The sequence below is a fragment of the Panthera uncia genome, chromosome X, assembly GCF_023721935.1.
Source record: "Panthera uncia isolate 11264 chromosome X, Puncia_PCG_1.0, whole genome shotgun sequence".
NCBI lineage: Eukaryota > Metazoa > Chordata > Mammalia > Carnivora > Felidae > Panthera > Panthera uncia.
This window is the reverse complement of record NC_064817.1, coordinates 97,383,754-97,401,706: the sequence shown is the minus strand read 5'-3', so window position 1 is coordinate 97,401,706 and position 17,953 is coordinate 97,383,754. Positions and strand designations below refer to the sequence as shown.

General features: G+C 37.1%; 1 protein-coding gene across 12 annotated transcripts in view; it reads right to left on the bottom strand.

Annotated features, from left to right (window-relative positions):
- STAG2 (stromal antigen 2) overlaps nt 1–17,953 on the bottom strand; it is a 152,746-nt gene that overhangs the window by 4,361 nt on the left and 130,432 nt on the right. For 11 of the 12 annotated variants that reach the window (XM_049644827.1, XM_049644821.1, XM_049644818.1 and 8 more), the window contains 7 exons: nt 16,388–16,536; nt 14,761–14,889; nt 10,258–10,481; nt 7,069–7,258; nt 6,868–6,978; nt 3,730–3,856; nt 2,285–2,362 (listed from right to left, as the gene is read on the bottom strand). In XM_049644827.1, coding sequence (XP_049500784.1) covers nt 2,285–2,362; nt 3,730–3,856; nt 6,868–6,978; nt 7,069–7,258; nt 10,258–10,481; nt 14,761–14,889; nt 16,388–16,536 — 1,008 coding nt within the window. The remainder of the gene's footprint in view (nt 1–2,284; nt 2,363–3,729; nt 3,857–6,867; nt 6,979–7,068; nt 7,259–10,257; nt 10,482–14,760; nt 14,890–16,387; nt 16,537–17,953) is intronic. The other variant, XM_049644830.1, reaches the window with a different exon arrangement.

Sequence of the window (17,953 nt, the reverse complement as noted above, 5' to 3'; positions counted from 1 at the left end):
AAGAACACCTTTTTGCAAACCTTTAGGCTCACTTTAGGTGAACACATGAAAAAATAAGAGATCTCTAACTGCCCTTATCGACTACAGTTAATCATTCCAATTTCTAAATTATGTTCTTGGTGTTTCTTCTAAATGATGTCTGATTTTAGTTCTGGAAAGTACAACAGCAGAGACAGCATGAGATTTTTTAAATCAAAAGGAACTCTCATCAAATTACTACTCTGGCACTAGAGTTGTAAAACTGAACAAGCCGATGAACCATTTCTTCAGTCCCAAATTTGCTTGAGTGTAAAAATGAGGTCCTACCACCTTTCTCACACGGTAGCTGAGAGAATCCATCTAAATCATGCCTAGCACAGCATCAGGCACATTATGCTCTCAAATACTAGCTTCTGTCCCTTTCACTTCAAAGGGATAGTCACTGTGAACTAGAATACAAACTCCTGGAGGGCAGGTGAGAACATCGAACTCATTTTAGCACCAAGGTCCAGCCCAATAAATTGTTAGGTTAATGCATTTCATTATAACTGCTTGAAAAGATTCTTTTAGTCCTCATCACAGTCACCACCTTCACATTTTATTTAACAAACTGAAGATACATATCCCTGGATTATCAGGGAACCGTACACTTCAAAATGCACTTGAAACTATAGACTTATAGGTAGGCCTAGCTCACTTGTGCTATCGAAAGTATGGTCAGCAGAAGCATCAACAGCACTTGTGAGATGCAGAATCTCAGGCCACACTGCAGACCAACTGAAGCAGATCTACAGGTGAATAAGATCTCCAGATGATTCATATGTGCACCAGAGACAAGAAACACTGATTTAAAGGACATTGAGGTGGCTTATCCAAAGATTCCTATACCTGCTGCTCTGTGACGGTGTGTCCTGACTCAGGTAACTGGCCTTATTAATCTACTATGTTGGTGTGAGTTAGTTTGTTAAAATTTTCCCAAGAACTATCTGAAGCAGATTATCAGGTGAGGAAGGGCTAGGAGAGAACAGCAGAAATTGGGGCACAGAAGGCAGGACTCAGAGGACGGTCGCCTGCGGTAGTAAGGGTTAGGAGGAAGGAGCAAAAATGGGTAGACGATAAAAAATGAGATGGAAGGGGACTTAACAGATTTATTCATTTGACAAAACTAAACACCTATTATGCTGGGCAGAACTCAAAATGAATAAAATCATCACTGCCTGGCGTTAGGCCTACTGAGTGAAATGTAATATCCTATTTCACTACACAGGTGTGGTAATTACCAAATTAAAAATGTACACAAAGTGGTACAAGAGCCAAAAAAAAAAAAAAAGGCATTTATCTGGAGGGGTCAGCAAAAACTTCATAGGTAATGTCAGAACTATTAAAGGATGAACTCACTAGGAGAAAAAGGACAGGGGCAATTCTGGCAGAGAGAAAAGCTTATACAAAGTCATGGTGTCATGAAAGAGCATGGCGTGTATGGGAGGAACTATAAGACTTGGTATGGCTGGAGAGCAGGATACATGTAAGGAAAAAGTCAAGGTTAAGTTGTTGAGGGAGCAAGAACCCCAAAATTTTTGTTTGTCATGCTGAGGATCCAAAATTTTTTCTTAATGGGGGGGAAAAAAAAAATCAACGAAAGCCCTGAAGTTATGAGGGGGAGAACCAGATTTGCATTTTAGGAAGGTGACCACAAAAGAAATATAAAGGAGTGCAGTGGCAGCAAGATCAGTCTAAAGGCTACTTGCAATAGGCCAAGTAAAAACTGAAGTAGACTTGTACCAAGGCACTGTTGGGGACGATATGGCAGTGGGGACAAATATGAGAGGTACTTAAGACACAGTGAGAATACCTAACAATAACCAGTCTCTTTCCCCTTCTCTTTATTATCAAAGTTTATTCAAGTTCTATGTCTTACTATGTCTTCATATTATGATTATGGTTTCTCATTCATCCTATCCATCCATAAATGCCAAGGAAATATTTCTGAAACACAATTCTGATCATGCCATTCCCTCATTCAACATCCTTGGATGGGTAACTCAAGCCTACAGAAAGAGTCCAAATTCCTGAACATAATACTTAAGTCCCAGCTGGCCAAGGATTCAAGGATACTTTCAAATCTGTCCCACCACTGTATCACCAACCTCCCTTCCTCCTGAAATCCCTTCTGTCTGCCTCTATTTCTCCTGTCCAATTGTTTTTATCCATTTTCAACGTGCTGTCCCAGCTCTTCAATCTCAAACTTAGGGATTGCCTGTACTTTTGATTTTGCAATCCTGGGGTACATTTAAATTGAACGTACTGATTCATCCATAATTGAAGCTGGATCAAAGAAATCAGGTTTCAGTTCTGTTCTTTCTCGTCTGTTCTTTGATGGTGGCTAAGGAAAAAAAGAAAAGGAAGAGAGTTGACAATCACTCTATCTATAAACCAGATAGCAGCTGAAAATATTGAAATTATCGTTAAGTGCTCACATGACATATATAATTGCAAGTGTACGTTACAATATTTTAACTACTGTATGTTAAAACTACAGAATGCATAAAAATACAAAAGCAAATCATTCACAATTATTCTGAAAGATGAAAGCTAGAAAACTTACTTTTTTTGTTTTACTTTTATTTTTTTTTTTTAACGTTTATTTATTTTTGAGACAGAGAGAGACAGAGCATGAACGGGGGAGGGTCAGAGAGAGCGGGAGACACAGGATCCAGGCTCTGAGCTGTCAGCACAGAGCCCGACGCGGGGCTCGAACTCACGGACCGCGAGACTGTGACCTGAGCCGAAGTCGGACGCTTAACCGACGGAGCCACCCAGGCGCCCCTTGTTTTACTTTTAAAAAATGCCTCTCTCAAATCATTTTCCTTTACTATTATTTTTTATTATTTATTTAGAAGAGAGAGAGAGCGGGGGAGGGGCAGAGAGCGAGGGAGAGGGAGAAAATCCCAAGCACCCTCTGCACTGACAGCGCAGACTCTATCTCACAAACTGTGAGATCATGACCTGAGCTGAAATCAAGAGTCGGATACTTAACCATCAGAACCACCCAGGCACCCCTCAAGTCATTTTCCTTTAAAGACGCCGCATTACCCAACTCTGAAGAGAACCCGTGTTAACTGATTTCTTCCTTTGAAGGAGAACACAGCATAGTATACTAAGAAATAGAATCAGAAGACCTAGTTTATTAAGTCTCAGCATTATTGTTTCTTAGTTTCATCTCCTTGGATGGGCTAATTGCCTTAAGTTTCAATATCCTCAATCCTCCCAGCCTACCTCACAAAGCTGAATGAGGTATGTGGCAAGATGAAATATGCAGAAGCATTTTATGTATGATAAAGCCCTAATCACATATGATATAATAAAGAATATATCCTTATATATGTATTTAATTTCCAAGTTTAAGTCTCAATACCAGGGTAGTATCAAATTACTAATGTATTGTTTTGATAATGGCAAGTGGAAAATGATAAGGTGATATGATACTTAGTATAATAGTAAGCAAAATGTAGTCTTTAAATCGATACATTCTTAAATTAATCTGAAAATCTGCCATCTTAAACTAAGAGTTAACAGCCTCATCAACCTCACCCTCTCCCCAGTCCCTTCTCATACACCTAAACACCTAGCAACTATTTTATTTAATCTTTCTCCAAAACTTACTTTTCATGGCAGGCATTTCCTCTAATTCCAACTTAATTTCCAAAGGATATTAAATGAAAATCATACAGAAATCATTAAGTTTCTTACCAAGTCTATATCCATGGTGTCAAAATCCATTCCCTCGTTAAGATCTTCAATCCTCCCTTCTGAGGACATCATAACATCTTCAACAATTGGCTCTTCATCATCTTCCATTAGGCTTGTACCACGCCGACTAGAGAAATATAAAACAACGTCAAGATCTGAACCAATGTTGTGACTATTAATATGCTGGCAGCAACTATGTAGCTCTCTATATTGAAGTGTAATGGAAAATGATGGAATTAAAGGTCAGGGAAAATGATTAGGCATTGATCATGTCATCAATGATGTCAAAACCCCAATGTTCACTGGTCTAAAAATGCTAAGGAGTTGTTTATTCTACATTACTTCAATACATTTAGCTTGATAGTTCTGATATCCCATATAAAAGTCCAATGAGAATTTCCCACATGGGAACAGACAAGATACCTCAAATCCTTTGTGAAAGTAGGCAGGGTACAAATTAATAAACAAATATAAAACAGAGACCATAGAAATGACATTTTCAGAACACAGATATTTTCACTAATATACAGTAACTTTACCCATCACTCACTCGAATTCACTCAGTACTTAATTTGTACCAGGCACTCACTCATTCATTCACATAGTGCCTACTACATGTCAGGCTTCTTTTATAGCCTATGGATGCAAGCAAAACAAAAAAGGAGAAATAAGACATGGTTCCTGCCCTCAAGGAGCTCACAGTCTACTATAGGAAAACAGAAATAATTAATTGTAACAAAATGTGGCAAATATTGCAAGAGAATCATGTACCAAGGGCTATAAAAGATTACTGAAAGAAGAGATTAATTCTGCTTCAGGAAGAAATAAGTAACGTTTATGCCAAAACTTGGATTCTCTGTCCTACAAAAATCAAAACTAAGACATATATAGAAAAGTAAAATAAAAACTTAAGACCAAAAATTCTGTATGTTATCACATAATCACAAGGAATAAACTCAAATGTCAAGTTCACAAATTAGCCCAGACCAACATAGAGGAGTCAACATAATAGCAAAACTGAAGGCAAGTAGTTCCCCAGTTTGGCCAGTATTTCCTTCTTTTCTCACTCATTTAAAAATTCCCACCACCACCAAAATCAATTATTCACTTACAATTTACACAACTTATGTTGAGTCTTTAAAAATAATATAAAGATAGCAAGGCATGAGGTCTCATCCAGGCTACCTGGACAAATATGTTGACAATGGTTCCTATTTTCTAAGAGTTCTGGACAGTTAAATGACAATTTTATTTTATCTGGTAAAGGCGACTGTGAAGGAAATATGTGAACCATATTATAGAAAACCAGAAATCCATTGTGCATCTCATTTGGAGTATAAGGAAGATACATGTGATATAAACTATAAAAAAAAACAAAGAGATAATTTGGAAGTATTTCCAGTTGTAGAGCAGATGCCATTACAGAGAAATCATTGTAAAACAAAAATATTTTAAAGTTTCAGGCAACAGACTACTTATGGCACAACAACCAAAAGACTCCTATGGTAATAATTATTTAAATGAGATAATCTCTTACAGTCAGCTGGGGAAGTTCAACAGGAATTAAAACAAACTTCAAATAAAAGAATAATGATAAATGGCACTGAGTAATGAGCTGCTACGGAAGATCTTAGAGACTGGCAGAAAACTTTCAGGGGGAGAGATAAGGACCAAATGACTGTACGGTAGAATTCCAGAATGTCTGAACTGGTGACTGGTTGGAAGCTAGGAAATTAGCTGTTGAATCCAGCATGAAACAAGAACATATTAAGGGGAATGTGGCCACGGGAAAAGAGAACAGAGGGCAGAACCAAGTCATAGTATAGATGATGACCCTATCAGCCAAGTCAGGATCAGAATCTATACATGTGATAGAGTGTACGTAACTGTAGAGGTTCCTAAGGCCATAACTAAGGTGAATTCTAATAGGTTACCAAGCATGTGATAAGTGATCACTTCTCAAGAAAAACAGGTGAAGTTCTCATCATTTAAAAACAAAATGAAACGAAACACGAATTTTAAAAAGAAGGTAACAATTACTGTCTCCCAGTGTTAAAACATATACCACATTATGTTACAAATACAAAACTTTCAAACTCAAAACTTAAATAATCAGAATCATCAGATCTTCCCTTTGTACCAATCATCTAAAGACTGATTTTCTGCCATTTCTTCTGGAGCCAAAGCTAATAAAGATTCATAAAACCCTCATACAGATTCCAGTAAAAACAAAGTATTTAAAAGTTATACTACAATTTTTTTTTTTTGCATTGGACATTTATTCATTCAACGAACATTTGCTTAGCACTTTTTATGTGCCAAGCACCAACAGGCAATGAAAGTGGTCCCTGCCCTTAAGGAGCTCACAGTCTAGAGAAAGGGACAAATTCGTAAACAATTACAGTACAATGTGGTAAGTGCTGTAAGAAATATGAATACACAGAGTGCTATGGGAGCACAGATGACCACAGCTTCACTTAAGGTGACACCCGAGCTTATTCTTTCACAGTGCTTTTACCACCTGCCAAGGAATGGGGGGTATCATACTAGTATGTAGGCAGGGGGCATATGTTTTGAAAGATCTTGCATGCCATGAGCTAAGGAGTTTGGACTTTATCCTGTAGGCAATGGGGAGCCATGGAAAGGTTTTAAGTCAAAGAGTTACATGACCAGATTCTTATTCTACAATAGTCATTTTTGATGGTAGTTGAATGATGGAGTGGTGGGGGGGAGTGAGGGGAGGAGTCTGGTGAGAGGATAAATGGGAGATTTGAGGGAAAGAAACAAGTCAGAAAACTAATACAATGGTTCAGATGAGGGATGAGGGCCTGAACTAAGCTGGGGAATCAATTAAGATGTAACAAAATTGAATTTTTAAGCTATAATTCTGTGTACCAAAATAAACAAGGATTCAAATTTAACCTTTTCCAACAGATCAACCTAAGATTGGTCCTTTAGCTAACTAGTGAATATTTAACTTTGGAAGTTTTCTTCTGTTGGAAAGACCAATTTTTAGTTCCTTGATTATTTCAGCTTACTCTAGAGTTTGCTGAAATTTTTAGGTAAGGCACACATTAAAATATGTGAAAATGAATTAGTGAACTTCCTAGACTCAGACAATAAGGCACTCTCACTTACATGGCATGCTGGAGATTAGTTCGCAGTTTAACATAGCTCATTGCTGCTCTCTCCTGCTGTTGCCTTGCTTCCTCGTGTTGTCTTTGAGCTAACATCCATGTTACCTGCGTGCTTCAAGGAGAATTTTATTCTTCTTTTAACTTAACTTTTTTCTATATAATTAATAAAGTTATAGTACAGAAAATAATCAAATGTACTTACTTATAATCAAGAGGAGTTTGATGATGTTCAGTCTGCATTGGATAGACGCTCATGAAGCTATCCTCAGGTCGTAATCTTTTGGGCTCTCTCATAATCGTTGAGGTGAGTTGTGGTGTCTGCATCATAACTGGGGTGTGCAGTGTTTGTTCTCTGCTTAACCACATACTGTCACTACTACTGCTTTCTTCAGCTAAATGAGAAAATTGATGGCAATAAAGTTCAGTAACTAATTTTGACGAACGAAATGTCTCACATAACCTGTTCAGTTCAACAAATAACTGGCTGTTTTCCCCATGCTAGTGCTTGAAACAGGGGGATACACCAAGGTATGTAAAGTGCAGTCCCTGTCCTTGGAGACAAAGAAAACACACACAATGACAACACGGTGTAAGTGCTACAAGAGAGGGGAGCACGGGTGGAATGGGAGCAATGAAAAGGATCAGAGCCAACTACCCAAAAGTGACTTCTAACTATAGTAGATACTGCGTCAACCGTGACATTTGCCAGGCAGGGGGAAGAACATAAACAAAAACACAAAAACACTGAGGCACGAAACTACAATGACTGAACCATACTAACTTGCTGACACTCAGCAGGTTTTGACCTGCAAAAACGGCAATTTCATATGGTTCGGACTAAGAGTTTGGTACTCCTAGGCCAAGTGGCAAAAGGTAAGGCTGGATAAAGAGGCAGGAACCAATTTGCAGCAAGTCTTACAAGCTGTGCTAAGGTGACAGGAATGACCACTGAAGTTTTATGGAAGGGAAGCAACGTGGTTCAGTTACGTGTCTTAATCAAAGTATGTGGTAGCAGTGTAGAAGGCAGACTGAGGAACATGAGGACTAGTGAGCACACGAGCTAGTTAGGAGGCTAGGTGGGAAGAGAAACGGAGACAATGGAAGAATGATTCCTAGTTTATAGGATGCTCGCCAACTCCAAGGGGAGCACAAATCCATATACTGGACTAACAACACCAGATTTCACACCTGCAAAAGCTATTTGATTTCAAATCTGTAGATGCTGCCATGATTAATAAAAGACAAATTCACATGCAAGTGTTACTGAATTCATAGTAATTTTTTTTTAAATCACTGATTTGGGAGGTGTAATTGTAGCACTTGAGGACGGACTGAACAGGAATTTGCAGGAAAACGGTTTTATTAGAAAATTACACATGTGCATACAGAGGTGTTTTTAAGAAAAGAGTGGAAAGAAAAATGTACTAGTAGCTAATGCTCGAGTAACAGATAGATTAGATGTAAAATTTCATAATCTGTAATATAATTACATGACACCTTAAGTTCTACTGTGTCAGGCTCCAATTCTCTCTTCAAAATTGCACTGATCTGGACAATCTATCAGTAGTCATCCTTCCAAACTACTAATGCCCCAATTTCTATGGCTTTCTCCAAAAATCTGTTAAAGAGTATTGGCTCTTTCTGTAAAAGTTGAACTATCTGGTTTGATCATCTACCCTCAAGATGTTATATAAATACCAATTCATTTGTGCTCCATGTAGTCTATAGAAAAGGAGACATCTGATGGCTTGGCATTAAGCTGTTAACTACTATTTGTTCAGATGAGAAAAACTTGTAGTGATATGCAGGATATATCATCTTTTAATTGGATAATTTTTCTACTTAAAAAAATTATTTTAACTTCCTATAAACCACTAACCCTATTTTAACTGGTCAGGAACGCTGTACAAGAGATTTTCCCACAGACCAAGACATTGGAACTATATAACCAACCAAGTCTAGATCTAAGGGTACCAGTTGTAAGTTCATGCGTTTCTATTACTGGACAAAAGATACAACCATTAATCCACAGACAATCAAGTACTGAACACTATATACCTGACGATGGCTGAAGAATTATGTGGCAATTAGAAAATATGGCCCCCAAATCTTTGACACTCCTCACATTAAGAGGTGGAAGATTTATGTTCCATCCCCTTGAAGCTGGGCTCTGACTGCTTGGTCAAGAGAATATGGTGGAATATGCCTGGTCAACAGAATATGCTATGCCAGTCTCTGGCCTTAAAAAACTGGCAGCTTCTACTTCCTGTGTCTCCTCAGACACTTGCTCTTAGAGCCCAGTCACATACTGTGAGAAAGCCAAACAGCCACATGGAGAGGTCACACGTAGGTGTTCTGGCAGACAAGACAGTTAAAGTCCAAGGTGATAGCTAGCACCAGATACTATCTATAAGTGACGGTGCCTCCATAGGATTTGTCACCAGTCTTTGAGTCTTCCTAGCTGAAGCATCAGACAGACACCATGTCCCTTATATGTCCTAAGTTTTGGGGTAGTTTGTTATTCAGCAATAACCGGAACAAACTTTGGCAACTCCACTAATTTGTTTAAAGGTTACGAAGGAGAGGGAAAAAGTCCCCAGGCCCATTATGAACCAGCCCTACAGTGCTAGGAGTCCAAGAGATTCAAGCATCATAATGTATTCTTATTTCTAAGATTCCAGATGGAAATTTGTATCTCTACCAAGTTCCTCATGATAAATGACCTCTTCACAGAAACTCAAAGTCAGAACCTCTCTGAATTTGTTGCTCCACACTTAAATAATCTGGTTTCTTAGGTAACATTAGCTCTGTAATACTTAGTCCATATCCCTATGCATATACAGTATAGCATAGTGATTAAAAAGCATGGGTTCTAGGGGCGCCTGGGTGGCTCAGTCAGTTGAGCATCTAACTCTCGATTTCGGCTCAGGTCATGATCCCAGGGTCGTGGCTTAAGCCCCATGTCAGGCTCCACGCTGAGCGTGGAGTCTGCTTAGGATTTTCTCTCTTTCTTCCTCTGCCCATCCCCCCAGTTTGTGCTCTCTCTCCAAAATTAAAAAAAAAAATTTTTAATTAAAAAAAAAAGCAGGGGTTCTGGAGTAAGATTGCCTGGGTACTAAATAATTGTGTGACCTCAGGTTAAGTTACTTAACCAAGCCACTCTACTAGTTTTCTCATCTGAAAAATGAGGATGTACCTAAAGAGTTATGAGAACTGAATTTATGTATATTAAATGCTTAAAACACTAAATTTACACATAACTAGACACACTGTACTGTACAAGGTATTATTTAACAACACATAGCTCAAATTTAACACTAAGGTGAACCTAATGACAATTCTGCTGGTAAACATAAGGGATACGTATAAAGAGAATCAACTATATTCTTACTGAGTGAAAGTTGCATGCCTTCAACCACTTTCCGTTTTCCTGTAGATGGTTTTGATTTTTTACTCCGCACAGTTGACCCTCGACTGCTGATACCACTAATGACTGACATGGTGTCATCATCACCACCAGCTAGCAAAGAATTTCGGTAAGACATCAGTGGAAGCCACACATCTTCTCTTCGGAGTGACATCTGAAAGGTCATGAACTTTTCCAAGTAAACATACCTTAAAAAGAAGTAGAAACCATTAGCTCTGATACATAAAACTGCCGTAGTTTCAACCCCCCCCCCCCCCCCCGCCAATTTTTATTTATTCCTACTAATCTTAAGGCTCACATACCATATGGAACAATGATTTAAATTAGACTTAAACAAAAAGTAAATTAGAATGAAACAAACATTTCCTCAAAACACACAGTAACAACTCAAGGATTTTAGTGTTTTCTTTTCCATTATGTTTCTTTCTGTTCTATCCTAACTTTACAGGTCTTCTGCTAGGAGAACCAAATAATATTTCTGGAAAGAGAACTGGATTGAAAATCACACAAATTTGGGTTCTAGTCCCAGTTCCACCAAGCCCTAGCTGTACATGCAGGGACACATTACTTCATGATTCAATCTCAGCCTCATTGGTACAGTGACAAGGTATTTTGTCTCTATCAAGATTCTTCATTAAATGAAATAATCCAGAGCATTTCAGCTTAGTATTTGTCAAGCATCCACTATGTCACTATGTCCTCAGCACTGGGGATTGGTACAAAGATGAAAAAGCTATGGCCTCTATCTGCAGCCTGATGGAAGTCATACATTTATCCATGGGTCCAAGTATCATGAGGATTCCATGGCTTATATGTAATATAGCAATAACAATTCAACTAACATTTGTGTGACTACATTATGTATTAGGCATTTTATTCTTGGGTTCTTTAACTTTAGTCTCATAGTCCTGTGAGGGAGATATTCTCCTTACTTGACAGATGAGGAAGCAAAGGATAAGAATGAGAAAGCAACAGAACCAGGATTCAAATCCCAGACTTTTTAAAGTGTTTATTTTTGAGAGAAAGAGAGACAAAGCGTGAGCAGAGGAGGGGCAGAGACAGGGAGACACAGAATCAGAAGCAGGCTCCAGGCTCTGAGCTGTCAGCACAGAGCCCGATGCGGGGCTCCAACTCACGAACCACAAGATCACGACCTGAGCCGAAGTCAGATGCTTAACCGACTGAGCCACCCAGGTGCCCCTCAAATTCCCAGACTTTTGACACTAAGAGTTCAGTGCTTTATTGTCTAAATTATGTTTCAAATACATGAACACAATTTTTGTCAACTAACTATAATGTGTAACCCAAATAATCTGTTGTCACAATAATGACTAATTCGAATCAATTCAAAATCACCAGTTTTAAACACCATTAAAGACAAAGGATAGGAGGAATCAGTTACAAAGATACTGCTTGGGGTTAGTTCACTATTTATTAATTATATTCCAGGTATACAGAGTAGTACAATACTCCTCAAAGTGGAGACTATCAACTGGCCATCATTCTGAAAACTGTTACCAATCTGCAGCAAGATATGGAGCTTGGGCCAAAATATACTCACTGGTAGAAAGATTTACAGCTACGTATCCACCACATAGCTTAAATGAACATTCCAGATAAGGGGCCCTCCCTGATGCTATTTCCCTTTGTCCTCTTCCCTGCCACAAAGGCTTACTACTAACCTGAATTTGCTATTTAACATCCCCATGCATATTTTTAATATTTTTAATAAATATTTTTCTCAAGTTTTTATTTCAATTCCAGTTAGTTAACATACAGTATAATATTAGTTTCAGGTTTAGAATTTAGGGATTCAACAACACCTGGTGCTCATCATAACAAGTACCATCGTAACAAGTACCTTCCTTAATCCCCATCCCCTATAAATCCCCTTACTCACCTACCCTCTGGAAACTGTCAGTTTGTTCTCTCTAGTTAAGAGTCTGTTTCTTGGTTTGCCTTTCCCCATCATTTTTGTTTGTTTCATTTCTTAAATTCCACATGAGTGAAATCATAATATATTTTTAATATATATTTGTCTATAACTATTATAGCAGTTTTGTACTTTGACTTTTACACTCAAAATTATATTTCAAAAATCTAACCATTTTTGGAAGAGTGGTGTCAGCTAATCCTATGGTGTTAATAATTTTCCAATATATAGTGTATCAAATCAAAATGTACACCTTAAAATTGTTCAATGTTGTATGTCAACAATATCTCAGTAAAGTTGAGAAAAGAGCTTTTATTTTTTTTTTTTAATTTTTTTTTTAACGTTTATTTATTTTTGATACAGAGAGACAGAGCATGAACGGGGGAGGGTCAGAGAGAGGGAGACACAGAATCTGAAACAGGCTCCAGGCTCTGAGCTGTCAGCACAGAGCCCGACGCGGGGCTCGAACTCACGGACCGCGAGATCATGACCTGAGCTGAAGTCGGCCGCCCAACCGACTGAGCCACCCAGGCGCCCCGAGAAAAGAGCTTTTAAAGATGACATCTGAGTAACATATAACATGGTGATTATAGTTGATGATGGTGTATTTGGTGTATTATTATTACACTGTATAATTGGAATTTGCTAAAAGAGGAGCATCTAAGTATTCTCAAAAAAAACCAACAGGGTAAATATGTGAGGTGACAGACGTGTTAATTAACTTGATCAGAGGAATCTTCTCAAAATATACAAAATCATCATACTGCACACTTTAAATATATTACAATTTGGGGGCGCTTGTGTGGCTCAGTTGCTTGAGTGTCCAACTCTTGGTTTTGGCTCAGATCATGATCTCACGATTTGGGAGTTCAAGCCCCGCATCAGGCTCTGCACTGACAGCGTGGAGCCTACTTGGGATTCTCTCCCTCTCTCCCTGCCCCTAACTCATGCTCGCTCACTCTCTCTCTCTCTCTCTCTCTCAAATAAAAGTAATTTATGGCATGAGACTACTAGAAATTTGAACAATGACTGGGTGTTTAATGAAATTAAGAAATTATGTTTACTTTGGAAAAGATCTAACCATTTTGACTGCTTATGACATCCTATTGTATAACAATCAATTGATCTCATTTTCTAATTATAGATGTTGTTTTGACCTTTCCTCTATTCAAAACCTGCAATGGTCAAATTCTTTTATGGTTCTCCATGTACACATGTGTAAGTTTCTCTAGGGTATCTACCTATGAACAGAATTACTGGATCATAAGATAGGGAGAATATTAAATGTTACTAGACACTGCCAAATAGCTTCACAAAGTGGTCTTGTATCAATTTACGCTATCACCAACAAGGATAAAAGTCTCCTTCTCCACATCTTTGACAATACTTTGCACTATCAGACTTCTTAATTTTTGCTAATCTGCTACGTGAGAAATGATTTTTCATTGTTTTATAATTTCGATTTCTCTGGTTAATAGTGCTAATGTAATTTTTAAATGAGATAAATTTATATATAATAAAGTACAGAGAACTTAAGAAGACAGTTGGATCAGTTTTGCAAATTAATGCAGTCACATAACCTACACATCTATGAAGATAAAGAACATTCCCATGATCCTACAAATTACCTTATGTCCCTTTTCCCATTCAACACCCCCAACCCTAAAAGTAACCACTACAGGGATTTCTACCACAAGAGAGTAGTTTTGTCTGCTTCAGAAAATCATGTAAAACCTACACAATCTTTCAGTGCAAAATACTGGTAGACTTTCAGAAGAGGTACTATGAGTTACTCATATTCCTCTGCCCTTTTATACCTCAAAGAGGGGAGTAAATTTTGAGAATTTTCACTTGGGCTCTCTTAGAATATAAGTCACCATTTTAGGAGACCACACTAGAAAAGAATTCTGTCTAACTGGTCTGCTGAGGATAGGACTAGTCGGTTAAAGCAAAAAAGATAAAAAGGAAACTTCTACTTTCCAGTGTAGTCACAGCTCGACACAGAGACTAACATGAGCCTGGATGAATTACTGATATTATTGTCTATTAGGTTAAGGTGAAGAATGCAGATAAGAATACATAAAGCATTCAAGTAACAACTCTAAAGCCACAACTACACTGAAGGGCAACAAAGGAATTAAAATGGAGTAGTACGCATAAAATACAGTTATAATCCTTAAATTGTAGAATTTTTTGATGCATAAAGTATTTTGTGCGTTAATGTAATCCTACAACTGTGCAGAAGGGAGAAAAACCAAGTGTAACAATTCATCTTTAAGAATTTCAAAACAGAGATGCGTGGGTAGCTCAGTTGGTTGAGCATCTCTTGGTTCTGACTCTTGGTTTTGGCTCAGGTCATGATCCCAGGGTTGTGGGACAGAGCCCCCCATCGGGCTCCATGCTAGGCTTAAGATTCTCTCTCTCCCTCTCTCTCTGCCCCACTTTCCCATTCGCACACACTCTCTCCAAAACAAAACAAAACACACAGGAATTTCAACACAAACATAAATAGAATATTTTTAGCAAATACATACACCGTTCTTTTGTCTTGTCGGAGTAGTTTAGAAGAAAATTCGCTCAAGATATCAAGAAATGCCAAATTTAAAGGTGGATGGCTCTCTCCTTGTGGGTTAGGCTCTTTAAAAGCAAATTCTATGCCATCTCTGCAACAACAAAAAAACAAAACATTTAAGGGTCACAATACGAAATTTAGTTAACACAGAAAGGAAATTTCTCTCTATATATAGTTTTGTTCCACTATTAAGATGTTTCCTCTGCCATGCATTTAATCTGAGGAATAAAGAGAATAAGGAGCCTATAGTGTGAGAATGAGCAAGTACATGTACATTTTATGTCACTGTTATTTTAAAACTAAAACACACAGAGGAATACACACACACCAGCTAGCATTACTTTGAATGTGGTCTGGTATATCTACATTCTTGGATCTCTTCTCCAAAGAAAACAGCCCAAATTCTCTCATGTAATGATCAATATATAGTCTGTATTTTTCAAGACATAAGGAGACCTACTATGACGCTTAAAACTAATTTAAATATTATTAAAAAAATACTTCTAACATTGCATTTAAGAGTCAATTTCAAAATTTAATTTCACTTAGGGCCCATTTTAAATATATTTATTTAGTGACAAATACCTCTAATCAAGACAACAACCCAATGTTATATTCTTATAGTCTATCAAAAATGTAACTGTGTAAAAAACAATACGATGAAATTGGGGAGGAAGGAATGGAAGGCTACTACAAGAAGAAAATAATATATTACTTTCTCAAAATAATCACTACATGTGTGGTCCTTAAATAATACCTAAAATTATCATCCAATATATTACAGAAAGGCATAAAAAGGAATTTGAGATGTTCAGAACAAAGTAAAAGGAGAGAGGGAGTATGGGGTATGGGACTAACTTAAAGAAGAAAAATACCTGTAGGGAGATATTTAACACATTTATAACTAAGTAAGCAAGGAGTAAAAGAGACACAAATGAAACAAAGAGCTTTCGTGAAAGAGAGTCCAAGCCTCTTGATATTCCCAAAGGCCAGGCTCTTCATCCAGAATTAAGAAGTAAAGCGTATTACTATCCACGTGCTGGTTATGTTAAAACTCTAAAATATACTCCTATTTAAAAGCATGATTGAATGCTAAAATATATGACCAAAATAAAGTCAGATAATTTTCAATTTTGATAAGGGCAAAAAATAAATGCAGGCAGAAAGAAGGCTGTGGCTCAAAACAAGGGAAAAGAGCACTACAAAATAGAAAACAGAACCACAGAAAGAGAAAAATTGAATCAAATCTCAAAAATTTCTCTACCTAGCAGTGAGATTATAATAAAAGCTATTAAAAGAGATTTTATAATACCTGATGAATATGTGTTGCTTTTCTTCACATAATTTATAAGGATTTTTGTATTGTTTTAATTAAAGCAAAGACTTTCTATAAAAGAAGTTTTAGTCCCAATACATGTGTTAATGGAGATAGCATTATTACTGGTTCTCAAGAAAGGAGATATGCCACAGATTTGAAAAAAAAATAATAAAGCATCAATTGAATTTGGTTATTCTAAACAAAAGAAGTAAATACAAAAAAATTTCATGATTAAAAAACAGGAGAGCTGAATAAAATATTTGGAGATTACTTGTGTAGCATAGCAATGGCCTCCCTTGTTTTCAACTGATCGAGTCCAAAAGTTAAAGCAAAACGTCGAGCAAGTTCTTTTATGCCGCTAAATGTTGAGGATGATCTATCAAAATTATAGCCGTTTTCCTGTATCATTTCATTAAAAAGCTGTTTGGGAAAAAAGAAAGCATGTTAGAGTTTTGTAGTAAGTATAGATTACTAACATCTTTTAAGATCTCATATTCTTTAGGTGATCCATAAATGGGGCATTGTATTTTATTCTAAAACATGGATTTTTAAGAACATGATAGAAATGACCAAAATTACAGTACTTCATACATTCAGACTAGAGGGAGTTACTGACATTAAGAACTCTTTAGGTTAATTATGGTATAATTCTATTCTGCTGGAATTAACTGGATATTAAAACAGCATATAAAAATATAAAGAAAAAGGAAACCCACTCCATTATTAGGCAACTATGTGTTACTTCCCATTTAAATAATGAATCTTCACATCAAGAACTTCCATCATAAGTAAGCACAACAAAATATAATTTTCAACTACCAAATGGCCAAGGTTTTCAACAAATAATGGCTACTACTGATAAGACTATCATGCAACAAGCACTGTGACCTGCTAGAAACATAATTGAAAGATAAACTTTCTATAGAGCAATCTGTATTGAAAACTGTAAAAGTCTGATGTCCTTTATCTAAACAATTCTAATTACTGGACTTTACTCAAAGGAATAATAGTATCTGTGCACGATACATAGGTACAAAAATGTTTTGGTGTTATTTATAATGGCAAGGATAGTAAAAGACCTCAATGCTAAACAAGGAGAGATACTGATTAAATTATGGTCCTTGTATAAAATGGAATACTATATAGTCATTTAAAATGCTCAAAAAAGGGGCGCCTGGGTGCCTCAGGCGGTTGAGTGTCAGACTTTGGCTCAGGTCATGATCGTGCGGTTTGTGAGTTCAAGCCCCACATCAGGCTCACTGCCGTCAGCACAGAGCCTGCTTCAGATCCTCTGTCCCTCTCTGTCCCTCCCCCACTTGCATTTTCTCAAAAATAAATAAAACATTACAGGAAAGTAATGGCATGAAAGTGTTATTGCTTTATTAACATGAAAAATTCAGGCTTAGAAAATAGAATGCATAATATGGCTTAATTTTTTATAAAACTTAAGGTTTCATATAGGCATAAAAGACTAAGAAGGCTATTAAAAACTAAAAATGTATTTGTTAGGTGAAAAACAAGGATGTTGTATTTTTTCTAGTTCCTATATTTTTTAAAATTTCTACAGGGAGAAGCTATTGGTTTATAAGAGAAGAAAAGTTACTTAAATGTCAACCTTAAATCCTTTTAAATTCCATTAACGTTTTTTCAATATTTATTTTTGGGAAACAGAGGAAGAGAGAGAGCACACACGTGAGCAGGAGATTGGGGGGAGGTGGGAGGGAAAGAAAATATCCCAACAGGCTCCACACTGTCAACACAGACATGACATAGGGCTCAAACTCACAAACTGTGAGATCATGACCCAAGCCAAAATCAAGAGTCGGACGCTTAACCA